General features: G+C 43.0%; 1 protein-coding gene across 1 annotated transcript in view; it reads left to right on the top strand.

The window, feature by feature from the left end:
• Nucleotides 1-6,054, top strand: part of ALOX5 (arachidonate 5-lipoxygenase) — a gene marked incomplete at both ends in the record, with an annotated part of 30,841 nt that extends 24,787 nt beyond the window's left edge. The window contains 3 exons of the mRNA XM_084264853.1: nucleotides 1,915-2,015; nucleotides 4,475-4,645; nucleotides 5,875-6,054. Coding sequence (XP_084120979.1) covers nucleotides 1,915-2,015; nucleotides 4,475-4,645; nucleotides 5,875-6,054 — 452 coding nt within the window. The remainder of the gene's footprint in view (nucleotides 1-1,914; nucleotides 2,016-4,474; nucleotides 4,646-5,874) is intronic.
• Nucleotides 6,055-13,587: the final 7,533 nt, after the last annotated feature.

The following is a 13,587-nucleotide window of genomic DNA, read 5'->3' as shown; positions in this document are numbered from 1 at the left end:
CAGCAATGCTGAATGCACCGCATGCCTTGACCTGTTGGACACCCTCTCCCTTCTTGGCCTAGAGATGCCTAGTTTTATGGGTAGGACCCTAGATCAGGCCATCCCTCAGGAAACAGCTCCTTCCTTTGCCACAGATTCCCATTATGAGTAAAGCACTTAACTCAGGCAATCTCTCTGTACACTGGGGATTGGTCCTTTGAACATGGCTGCTCACGCTTTAAGCATATGGGGAGGGTCTGTCTGAATGTGCTATTGGAATCACCAGGCAGACAGGTAGAAATCATAATGAGCAGCATTATGAATCCTTGAATCCTCTCCTCCAAACCTTACACCGAACAAGAAGAAGTAAGAACCTCCCCAAGAGTATCTTACTGCACTTCATATTTGTTCAGCACCTGTGTCGTCGTTGAGCTGTTCTGTTTTCAAGAGAAGATACTCATCATTATTTCCAAGAAATATTTTCATTTGTTTTGTCACCTCTCCCTGCCTCTCATTTCTTGCAAACCATTACTTGGCTGTGAGACCTGTCACCCACAACACAGCTCTATTCTTCCACCTGAGTTAAATCTCTTGCTTTTCCCTAGACATGTTTTTTGCTTCCACACAATTTTCATCTAAGCAGGTTTTCAGGAATTTGTACAGGTGCGTGCACATTCTTCATACTGTCCTGACTGATCTACAGCTGGAAACACCTGTCAGCCAGTGATCCAGGGCACATAGCTCTGGCATTATATGCACACATGTTTCTGTGTGAGATCTCCAGGCAAATCTGTGATGTTTCCACTCATTACCAGTATATACTGGTGTATAACAGCCTCCTGGGGAGGCTGTTGCACCTGGGGGTTCTCTTCCAGTCTCCATTCCTCTCCTGGGAGTGCTGCACTGACTGGGAACATGTCAAGCTCCTTTAAAGATGAACACAGTGTTCTTAGGCTAGCAGGACACAGGAGGAGATGGTGCATCCTCTCCACCCTGGGCTTGGTGGCTGGCCACAGCGACCATGTGCATCTTCCCCTCTGAGGTTGAGCTCATATCCGCATCAGGTTGCTGGTGGAGATGTGAAGCAGTTGGCAGAGGCAGTCTGAGCAACAGCAGCTCACCCCAGGGTGCTGACAGGTCTCTAGGTGTCCTGGGACCTGTGGGCACATTTCGCTGGGACAGTAAGTACAGCACAGGACTGTGACATAGTAGGGATAGGAGAGATACAGGTTTGGTTGTACTTTGGCAGCAAAATATTTCCCTTGTCCCTGACTATTCCCTTCTTTCTTTGTACAGCTCCGTTTGACTATTCCACTATTCCCCTCCAAAGACAGCTTGATGCAGCTATTTCTGTTCCTCATTCTGTTATTTCTCTTTCAGAAGTTCTCATTTCCTCACTTCCCGCTTCAGCAAATCTTCTCTCCCTGTACTGTCTCATGGTGCACTTGGCTGTCGGGTCTTGGACCTTTATATATACAAGCACATGGTAATTTGCTTCTTGACATGCACATTCCCTGTTTGCACTGTAAACTGAAGGAAAAGGGAGCATCTGAGGCCCCTGCCCTGTGGACTGACTCTCTTCCTTGCTGCAGGGTAGGTAGGGTGAGAGCACCTGGATACAGTATTTTTTTAAAGGTGTCGCTATACTTTGCCTTCCTCTTAAAGAATGTCACTTACTTTGCAAACAGTGGTGATGCCTCACAAGTCTGTATGAGGTAAGGCACAATCACTCTGATTTACAGCTGCACAGCCAAGACATAGCGAGGCTGAGCAGCTCCTGTTAGACGACTTAGCAAGATTCAGAAAGAGAATACGTGGCTCTTCAGCGACTGCTGCAGAGTCTTCTAATTCATGCCTTTTGAGTAGCTGATTACTACTGGATAACTGGGTCACTTCACAGCTGTATTACTTAAGCTTTTCTTCTCCCTCATTTAGGGTTTCCTAAGATGATCAGGACACGAGAGAAGCTAGCAGAGTATCTCACAGTGGTAATATTCACCACATCGGCCCAGCATGCAGCTGTGAATTTTGGTCAGGTAGGAATTTCTGTGAAGATTGCTGTTCTCTCTGGACTGGGAGGTGCATCTACCATGGCAAGGTGTGAGAAATGTTTTTTAGTGGATGTAGATAAATTACATTACTCCCTCTGGTGAAAGCAATGCAGAGCCATCTGCAAATCCCCATGAAGCCCATGGCAACAGAAGTATTTTGGAAGGTGAGAAAGGCATTTTCAATTCTAAATACATACCAAAGCTCAGATTTAGGTCTTCTAACTTGTATATTTTAGTTTTAATGATTTTATTATGGGGAACAATATTTTTAAGCCTTTAAATGCATTGCTATGACCCCTTTCAGAAATGCTGAATGATTCAGGCACACATTTACCCATGCTTTCCATACATCACCTGAACTGCCTGGCTATGATATGTGCTGGCAGTCTGTGGCATGTTCTCCAGTGAAATGCAGTGAGTTGTGCTAAGTGGCTTTACTTTGGGTTTGCTGTGAGTGCATGCATGGGTGACTACAATGGGTTGCTCTTGCAAGCTGCACTAATTTGGCAGCATGCCTGCACTGAAGCAGCAGTCATACATCCCATTTTCAGATGTGGTTTAGGGAACATGTGCAGCACAGAGCTGTGACTGTGGTTCACATAGCAGCATACGCCATCTGTCTTTGAGTTGGTGCAGCTGGCTGTTTCCAACATCTCAGTCCCAGCAGCACAGCGATCTAGCTGGCCTAATCGAGCATTTGCCAAGAGTCCTGAGTTAACTAGTTGAAAGCTGCCTTGCATGGCTGCAGGACCTCCACTTCTACTTTCTGCAGCAGCACAGACAAGCCTCTACAAGGTAAAATTTCATTGACGTGAGTGGGATGGGAGTCCAGATCTTCAGGGATACTCAGATACTTAACTGCCACTGACGTACACAGAAATTTGAACCAGTACATCTGTGAGGATCTAGAGGTCATCTATGGTCAGGTTTTCAAAAGCATTGACGTGCTTAATATTCCCAGTGCATGCAAAGGGCATTGCTGCTCATTGTTTGAGTTTGCAAGCCAACTGGCAACTCTTTGAGCTTCCTCTATGATGTTTGATGTGATATGTATTGATACCCCGCATTATCTCTGTCTGCCTTTACTGACATATATCTATCCTGAAACTAGAGTAACAGCCTGCCTTTCAAAGCTGTTTCTTCTAACATCAAGGCATTTTGGAAAGCAGACTTCACAGCCAGAAGCAAATCTCTTTGTAAGTGTGTATTGCACAGTGCTTCTTCACTGAGTGCATGGTCAGTCACTCAAACAGGCTCCCCAAGTGACTGTCACAGTGCCAAGCCTGTTAGACTTCAAGAAGCATTTGGGTGATGCTCTTAGTCATATGGTTTAGTTTCAGGTAGTCCTGCAAGAATCAGGGAGTTGGACTTGATCCTTATAGGTCTCTTCCAACTTAGTATATTCTATGAGCTTTTTTTTTTTAGCACAGGTTCTGGCTTCAGGCATGGGTGATTTCACAGATAAGCAAGAAGATCTTCCCTGTCATGATTACTCCCAAACACAGCCCACATCCCTCCCCATGCTGACCTTCCTGTCCACTCCTGCAGCTCAGGAGCCCTGAAGCAGGTTTAGAGCCAGGAGTCAAATGAAACCACACTCTTTCCATGCCACATCCATGACCAGGGACCTCTTGCACTTCTAACTTGTCATTACAAGTGACTAGACATCTCCCAATCTCCCCCTTAGGAAATCTTGGCTGTTCAAGTACCATTAAGAAACCACTTCTTAATATTACCCAGAATATTCAGGTTCAGCAGAGAACGTAATAAAATTGTGTTTGTAAGGTAACAGAAAAAGTGCTTGGGAAAAAAAATATATTAAGTGCAACATTTCAGATGGGAGCAAATTCAGGGTCATATCTGAGACAAAATGAAACACCACCATCTCACGACATTGAAGCAGGCCAGAAGTGTTCTGAGTTTCAAATCATATGCTCACCATGTCCACATCAAAATGCTAGATTCCATGATACATCAGCATCCTTGCCTCTCTTACTGCTTGACCACAGTATGGTGGATGTGTCCTTAGAGCAAATTTTGCAGAAGAGCATAAAAATGTATCAATAATAGGGCTTTTATCAAAGGTTACTTCAGATTATCAAAGATAGTTTTGTTTAATAAAATAGCTAAGTCCTCAGCCTGGCTGATGCATCTGGGCTGTGTGGTTAGCCTGTGGTTAGCAGATGTCTGTGGTTAGCAGAATGACTACTCCTATTCTGACAATCCCAACTCTCTCCCTCTCACAAGATCCTGAGAGGCAGTAGGGACTTTGTCTTCTCCAGCTATCTAGAGTGCCTCTCTGTCCTTTAGTTAGTATCTCCTTTCTCAAAGAGGCTCATATTACAGAAGTAAACACTGGTGTCAAGACTCCTGATTTTTTTTGCACTGTTCCTAAATACAAGCCACTGCAGCTTTTCACTGTGCTTTCTTGCTTTCTTGTGCAGTATGACTGGTGTTCCTGGATTCCAAATGCCCCACCAACAATGCGCTGCCCTCCTCCAACACAAAAGGGGACAGTCACCATTGAGCAAATTGTGGAGAGTCTGCCAGACCGAGGACGTTCTTGTTGGCATCTTGGAGCTGTCTGGGCCTTGAGCCAATTCCAGGACAATGAAGTAAGTCGACCTCCCTTTTCAAGCTGGTGGAGATGTTTGTGAGGCCACGAGGGCCATGGCAAGACCACATAGACTTACAAGATTGTAGTGCTGTGCTGTGCTTGACTTGACTATGTTTGCCTTTCTGTGGAGATGTGACAATGGTGTAGATCTTCCAGATGCAAACCAGCTCTGAGTGGGAAGGCATATTTTTACTCTGAAGCTGTGTTTCAGCCAAAATGAAAGTTTCTAAACTCAAGTGTGGTGTTGCTGAATAAGGGTGCTAGTGTGGGAAGAAGAGTGTTACAGAGGCACAAGGGTTTTTCCACTGCTTGCTCTAGCAGCTACAGCACCACTATGTCCCCATGTCCTGTCCCTTTGGAAAATCTGCCCCAGGGCCATGTGCACTACATCTGTGGCTTGTCCCTGGTTGGTGTGGAGGACAAAAAACTGGACCCTACAGGAGGCTTTGCAAGCGTGGTCTGTAGCCATTTCCCTCATGTAAAAAGAGGTTGTAGGTACTTGGTTGTCTCATCCAAGGACTGGGTCTGGAGGATGTGTTTTGAAAGCCTTAGGAAGATGATGGACAGAGGGTATTTCAAATAAAGTTTATCTTTTTCTGAGAAGCTGAGAAACTAGTAGTATGGGTAGTGTCATGGGAGATAGTTACCTAAAGCTGATAATATGCCAGTATGCATACCAATTCTAATACCAATGTGGCCAGTACTCAGGACACCTTTAGAGTCCATGCTAATTAAAGTGACCATCAAGTTGAACTTTGAAGGACAGTTTTAAGTCAATAGACTTCCACTGTCACTGAAAGAAGCAACTGTCTTCTTTTCATCCCTGGCTGTTCATTCCCCTCTCATGCTGTCCCTTTTTTAGCACCACAAGTTTAAGTGGCTATGAAGAGATCTGGCTTGGGAAGCTGATCTGGCAAACCACTAGCCTGAAGAAAAGTGCTTATTTTTTAGTGAATCAGTTCTCTGCAGGTGAAGGAGGTGCCACATAGACACCTGAACCAGCTCTACAGAAAGATGCGGGGATGGAAAGAAGCAGCCAAGAGTGGAGGGAGGATGGCACAGCATCTTCCATTGGCAGAACCACTGTATACTAGTTTAAATATTGACAGTACTATTTTAACAGTGACATTTATGAGGCCTTGGGTATTGTTTTGCTAGACGACATAACATTAAAACAGAATAGCTTTTGCCTTCTCAAAGCATGATTTCTTGGTGTTTTTCAATTAGCTGTTTCTGGGCACATACCCAGATGAACACTTCGTGGAGAAGCCGGTGAAAGAGGCTATGGCAAAGTTCCGCAAGAATCTGGACGAGATTGTCAACACCATCACTGAGCGCAACAAGAACAAAAAACTTCCTTACTACTACCTTTCCCCAGATCGTATTCCCAACAGTGTTGCTGTTTGAGCAGATAACCCAGGAGAGTTTGGAGGCATGTAAAGCTATTGATGCTTTCCTGTTACATATGTCTTTACAGTGAACTTTCAGAAATGGCTAAAATAAGAATCCCACCCTTTCCATCAGAGCTGACACATAGTCTATTTGGACATTCAAAACAAATTTGGTCATGGCTGATCTTGGAAAAAAAAGTCTAGTTGACAGTCCTTTAGATCAAATTTGTTACAGGTTTATTTTTCCAAGATTTTAAAATTAATCTTAGAATCAGTGTCCGTGTTTCTGTTAGCTTTCCCTCTCCTGGTGAAAACAACGTAATCCCAGATTCCCTTACCTCATTCAGTGAAAACAGTTTAATGGTCAATAAGCCAGTCACATCTTTAAACTCCTTCCTATTTTTAATATATGACATGTAAAAATATAATCTTTAAAGTTTATGCATTGTTTTAAATCTGATTAAAACAGATGTTAAATATTTTCACTACAACTGTGAACATCCTGATCAGGGTGAATCATAGAATCAGTGAGTCGTTTGGGTTGGAAGGGATCTTCACCCCTCTGCCATGGGCAGGAGCACCTTCCCCTAGACCAGGTTGCTCAAAACCCCATCCAACCTGGCCTTGAACATGGTGGAAGCAGGACATTTTTTAAATATAGCTGATGGGGGTTTTGTCAGTCTTTTACTATGCTCATGTGAAATGAGGTAGCCTGACTCACAGGAGGCAAAAATTTCGTACCTAGATTGTCTTATATGTATTCTACATGAAACTAGACAGGTTTGTTTTAGCCTCTGTCAGCAGAGTTTGATGTTATTCATATATATGGACAAATGTTTTGCTTAGCACAATGGCAACAAGTACAGAACTAGCAGCGCTTACATTTAATTTCTGTTTCATTCCTGAGACTGCTGAGTTTTGTGGGTAGTTTGTTTTGTGAGGATGAAGAGGCTGTTTTGTATAATAATAAAAGTTTTAGAGAAGTGTTGATTGACAGGTCCTAAGAGGAATCTTTAGATTTGGCCAATTAAGCATAATTGGCATGTTCCACCTTAGAAATAACTCCTGCCTCTTGTTCAGAGGTGATTAGGTTCAACTACTTGGGCTTTGGTATAAAGTTCAGAGAGTCACTGAGATACTGGAAGAAAAATGAGGTTTCGGCAATTTAAGACTCATAGTTTTGTTAATAAAAATTTTGGTTTCTTTTTCCCAGAGTTTGTTCCTTGTACTGGCTTCAGCCAGCCTGCAGTGTGTCTTCTCAGTAGATAAGAAAGCTTCTTGTGCTAATAAAACAAAACTGAACAAGAACATATACTTTTTGTTTCTTAATGATGTATGTCTTAAAAACCTTGTAAGAATAAGCACAATGTGCTGTGTAGAGAAACGTAGCTCCTGAACTTTGAGAAATATAGTTGTTTCTATCATTCATGTGTTACTTGGAAAAACAGCATGACTAAAATATGTGTCCTTTCTGTTCCACATGAAACGCAGACATGAAAACCAATTTTAGACCCTTCACAGCAAACTAATTCCTTTTTTCTCCCCTCAGCTAAAGAGTTTCAGAAAAATGTGGAAGGTAAGACCACTTCCTGTTACTGAGGAAGTACATTTAAGATTTGTGTATCTTCCTTTTACTGCAACCCATGAGAAGTGATGACTGTAGGAGCTGAGGCATGCAATTGTGTAGCAACGCTGGAATAGGACCAGGAGATCAGACCAGAACATGTGAGCCACAAAAAAACCCCCAACAAACCAAGTCCCAAAGGCAAAAAATGCAACAAGCTGATGCTGTATATTCAACATGCCAGCTCTAACTCTTGTTCTTCCTCTGTGTACAGCAAGTACCATCTTGCCTCAGCTTTCATATATTAATTGTCTGCACAGTCAAGAATTGCGGAGATCTTCAACAAGAGGACATGGCAGGCATTTCCCTGCTGAATTCTCTGACTCTGGGTTCACTGGTGACAGTAAGGATTTGGCCCTTTGCAGCTAGCCCAGCTCTCATCAGTGCCCCCCACCCCCCACATACTTTCCTCTATATGCAGGGTGAGTTTACCCCTATAAAGTCCTTTTGGGACATTCTTTTTCCCAACCCCCAGACATCCGTTGCAATAATATCATGATTCCCACTGCTCATTGAAACAAAGTGCACATACTTGTTAGTCATCCCATATGAAGCAAGCTACCCCCTTTTTTTTTGCAGTCAATCCCTCTTTTACAGGTGGGGAAATGGAACAAAAGCCATGAAATCCAGTGCACATCAGCTCTTGTTTGAGGTCCTTCTTTTATAGAAAGATAGTGAGAAAGTTGTTTACCTGCAGCATGCTAATTTTAGCCTTCTAGAAAGCAGACAACACATTCGGGCTTGGCCACTCAGAATTATTTGGTCTGTTGCACGTAGACCAGAAGACAGAGTAGACCCCAGAAGACGTTTCTAACTAGAAAGTTTTAATCAGGAACTGGCCTTTTCTGCTACAGTAGTATCTACAGGGTAGCTAGGAAGTAATTGCACACACTGAGATAGTAGTACAGAGTGCTTAGTTTCATTTGTACTGTAAACAGGAATAAATGTTGCATAATCAGACACGGCTGTAAATTTATATGTTAACTGAATCATATTTTTTATGGCCAGAAGACCTGGCTATGATTGCTTAGACTGATCGCAGCATATCACAGCTCTTTGGATTTCCCTGAAGCATTTCCCTCTTAAAGTTCAATACAGGGGTCCTTAATCTAGGAAAATACCTTCTGTGAAACATCACTCAGGATTTACCAAAATGCACAGTTCACTCTGGTGCTTGAGTCACTTGTCTCACTGGTGAATCTCTCTTGCTGTGAAATACGCATGCTGTGCTTCTAGTTCTGCGTGCACTCCGGTTTTGCTTCTTGCAACAGAAAGCTTCTTGCAGTAGCTTTGTGTGACTGGAGATCCTTCTCTGACCAGTTCCCTACTACATCCTTCCCCTTTCTTTTGGTAAACTGAATAGATTCATTTCCTGGAGCCTTTTGCTGTAAGACTTTCTTTAAACCTCTTATCTGTTAGCACTGTGTGTACAGCATGTGGGCAGCTGAAAACAGCCATGATCCAAGGGCTAGTTCAGTCATGGTTTCATAGGCTGCATTTCCTCCTGCTTGCAGCTCTAAGTCTGCATAGATTTAGGTCTCTGACTTGTAAAATCAAAACAGCAGGTTGTTTGCAACCAGCAGCTCAAGAGGTCCAGACTCGATGCTGATCTCAGTGGCCGCGCCATGCTAGTTGCAGCTACCAGAAGACACTGGGGTGGTTCTGTGGCTTATCACCAGCCTCTTCATTGCACCAGCTTTGACATTCACATTCAGCTGCTGTTAACTACCCAAGCCTGTGATCCCCACTAAACAGAGAGGTGGTAGGAATCAAGCTAGAACGCTGGAGCAAACTCATGGATGGGAGCATCAAGGAAGCCTTGTCTGCAGGATCCTGTCAGAGGCAGAGGCACTCATGCAGGTGCTGCCATCACTGTTGCAGCCAGTGTACAGGAGAGGGCAGGCACTGGCTGCTCACTGGCTTGTCTTAACGCACACGCATACAGAGATAGACATCTATCATGAGGACACAGGCAGGTGGCATGACTAGAAGTGCAGAGTAATGTGGTAAACCATCACACACTGGAGGAACTTCAGGTGGGCAGAAAGTTGTTACCTGCATTTGGGTTTTGGCTGGAGAGCAGAGTCTAAAAAGACTTAATAAAAGGCTAGCTGGACCTTTTCATGAGTGTGAGAAACTGCTGTTATCTCAAAGACAGGTGCCATAGTAGACATTGCAGAATATATATAGACAAAAGGGAAAATATAATCTATAGAGACTTGTCCATAGCCACTCAGAAAATTAGAGGCAAAACTCATAAAAGAAGGGTGTCAGTTCTGTGATCTGTCCTGAATTTCCCTCTCTTACTGCTAGTTTCCTTGCAAAGCAAAAACTGATGTTGCAGTTTTCCAGATAAATGGATAAAATGATGGATAAGACAGTGATTGTCTCCAGCAGTAGCAGGAGAGGAGCTTAAGAGCTGAAATTCCAGTCTGAATATACCTTTGTCTGGCAAATACTGGAAAGGTTAATTGCCCTGTACAGTGAGATAGGGATGCTGAAGAAGGCATTGCCACTTCTAACAGATTTTCCCAGAGATTAGAGATTTACAGTTTTCATTTTTGTGTTACAGGTTCTAACAGAACAATTTATTTTTTAATTGAATGGATATGCAGTAGATTGCTTTGAAGGTTGGGGGGCAAAGGTAGCAGAAGTAGTAATGTTCAGCTGCGTCTCACAAACCAGTGTTATCAATTTTAAAATCAGAAGCAACAGTGGTTAAAATGTTTCTTCACTTGTGGTTTTGTTGTGTGTGGGTTTTTTTTTTAAGCAGATGCATGTAGAGATTATTTTGCACATAGTTTAGCTTAATGAGCTTTTTTAGCCACAGAACATCGCAGCAAAGCAGAAGTATGTGGTGCATATTTTGGAGACCATGAGGGATGTTCTGACTGCTGACCTGAAGATATCTTTGAGGTCAGAAGATAGATGATTTCATATCTATAATGTATTTAAGTGTCCCTGTACCATGTCAGTTTTAGAGTCAAGAGCAGTTTTAGGTGTTGTGGATTATTGGCCATTGCCACCTTACCTTCAGCAGCCACCAGACTCTTGCTGAAGGCCTTTGCCTCAGGATACAGTGAAGGGAAGGCTGAAGATCTATTTGGGGATAGTCTGCTGATACTAGGAACAAAAATGGGTGAAATTATAGGGATGCTCTAGACTGATATAGCTATTTCGAAATAATTTGTAGCTATATGGATTTATACCTACTCAGAGATGTCTTTAATTTTTGTCTTTATAGATATTGCTGTCTACTTTGATCCTTTTTAGTTCATTCCTCGAAATGTTGTATTTTCTTTGTCTCACATCTGTTCATGGCTAGTAACCGAGCAGATTCTTTTTCAAAGCACTAGAGGGCAGCAATATTGTATTAAATGTCTTTCCAGCCCTGGACAATACTGATACCAGCAAGATGAGCCCTGGTTTCTCCTACTAGTCCTCTTCTCCAACAGAGTTGATAATCTTGTTTAATAACACTTCTGATTAGTAGGGCCAATATACCGTATCACTAATTATTCCTTTTTTGTTAATGAGTCCTCATTCATCCTTTGCTGTACTAAAGCAGACTTCAAAAACACAAAGTCTGCCACTTGGGTGTTGTGTGCTGGCTTGTCCTCAGTATCTCTGCCTTTGTATTAGAGCACCTTTTGGTGGAAGAGCATGAAGAAGCTCCCTCTGTGCGCAAGTCACTGCACAGGAGTTCTACTTGTCTCACTGCTCCTGCTGGCCAACACCTGGCACATGGGCCCTCCTAACTGTTAGAGGACATCCCTTACTGATACTGAGCACAAATGTCATAAAGGGGTTGTTGCATCTATTTAGCAATATCAGACATGGCTGTTACCTTGACAGACAGTATTTGTGCTTTTGCATGTCAGGTTCACTTCTACTTGAGGGTGACAAATCTATGGGCTATTATGAGTAGGGTATTCACATCCAAGCTCTTGATCTGGAGGGGATACCATCTCACCCAACACTTCTCCTGTTCTTGAGATTTCCCAGGAGGAGGCTAGATGCTTTTCAGACTACCCAGCACTACTGTCTGGAGAGCAGACCTTTGAGAGCTTCAGCTTTTTCTTTCATATAAAAGAAAGACAGATCTCTCTGAGCTGGACAAGGCCAAAGCCATAAGAGTTTTAGGTGACATTTTAGGTGACAGAAAAGTGTATGAGATTAGAGTTCCTAAACACTGCATGGGTCTGAGGACAATTGTGGTAAGTTTCATAAAGCTGCACTTACACCACATTCAGTGAGAGCAGGAAAAATCAAGTTGGATTAAGTCCTTTCAGCTTCAACAGATGACTTAACATCTCTAGCATTATGACTAGTAACAGTTTTTTGTTCCCTGGGTCAGGGGCCAAACCCTTGCTTCTTTGCTTAAGGCAGGTGTGTTTTCTTGGCTTGCAGAGAGTAGTGTAGCTAGGTGGCATCAAGGCAAAAGGCTGGCTAAGATTAACTGAATTTAGATGAAAAAACAAAGCAGAAACATGGATAAAGACCTTAGATCTGAACTGTACTGGGCTTTGGGTAATTCTGCCTCTAAATCCAGAGTCAGATTTTCTAGCTCAGGTCCATCTCTGTCTAGTTATCCCTAAGCTTCAGGGCATGAGTTAGTGACTAGCTGAGTAATAGGAAATCATTCTGTGCAATATGAGCTAGGGAGCTGCTTTGGCAGGGGGGTTGGACCCGATGATCACTCAAGGTCCCTTCCAACCCCTACAACTCTTTGATTCTGTGATTCGATTAGTGGGAGAACTCATAGGATTTTAGTGCCTCCTTTGGAGCTGTCCTGTACTGTTCACCTCAGGGTTGCATACTGCACTAGAAAGACAATTTTGCTTCACAATCCACACAGCAATTATCTGTTACTGAACAAGTTTCCTCTTTGTACACATATAAGTGGTGGACAATGCTTGAATACCTTCAGTGTAGTGAAAAAAATATTGAGTTCAAATATTTCCTTGTAAGAGTTGAGTTGGAACCTAATAAATTAGTTTTAACATCTGGACTTTGGTAGGTCTCTATCTAGCTTCAAATTCAGCTTCTCTGGTGCACAACTAAAACTACATCCAGCAATCTTTTAACTTGAGTTTTGCAGTGTTTAAAATCTAGTACTTGGTGATTAGGCTCAATCCATAATTATATAGCTGGCTTATTACTTCATTAAACAAAACAAGAAAAAGTTATGTGGGAAGTCAGTAAGCTCTATAGGTTTCCTTCATGGCTTCCTTCTTGGAAGACCTTGTTGAAACCAAGGGAGCACCACCAGATAGCAAATGGGTCTGCCACAATTTTTTTTTCCCTTTGCAGGAAGAAACATGGCACGGAGCTTCTCCATGTATGAATACAAAGTTCCTGTCTTTGCCTCTTCCCATAATTAGTTGGACTGACACCATCAGTAGGTGAATAAGTTTGATGTAAGAGCAAAGCCATGACTCAAAAGAGAGGCATGCCCTGAATAGCTGATCGCACATCCCAGGGTCTCTGGTGGACTTGCTAGCAACACCAGCATTTCCCACTGCATTGCCAGGCTGCTGCTCATGTAAGAGTGATCTGGCTTTTTATAGGGAAGAAGGAAAGAGAATGAACTGGCAATGGGAGAAACCAGGAAGGGTGTTTTGTTCTATCTATATTTTGTTCTATCTATAAAATCCATATTCAATCCATATTTATGGTCTGTGGAGACAGGACAAGGGGCAATGGCTGCAAGTTGGAGCACAGGAAGTTCCGCACCAACATGCGGAAGAACTTTTTCACAGTGAGGGTGACAGAGCCCTGGGACAGGCTGCCCAGGGGGGGTGTGGAGTCTCCATCTCTGGAGATATTCAAGACCCATCTGGACGCCAACCTGTGCAATATGAGCTGGGGAGCTGCTTTGGCAGGGGGGTTGGACTCAATGATCTCTTGAGGTCCCTTCCAACC

This window comes from Gallinula chloropus (genome assembly GCF_964237585.1).
Source record: "Gallinula chloropus genome assembly, chromosome: 5".
Lineage (NCBI taxonomy): Eukaryota > Metazoa > Chordata > Aves > Gruiformes > Rallidae > Gallinula > Gallinula chloropus.
The sequence above is the reverse complement of the archived record's forward strand: the minus strand, read 5'-3'. Positions and strand labels throughout refer to the sequence as shown.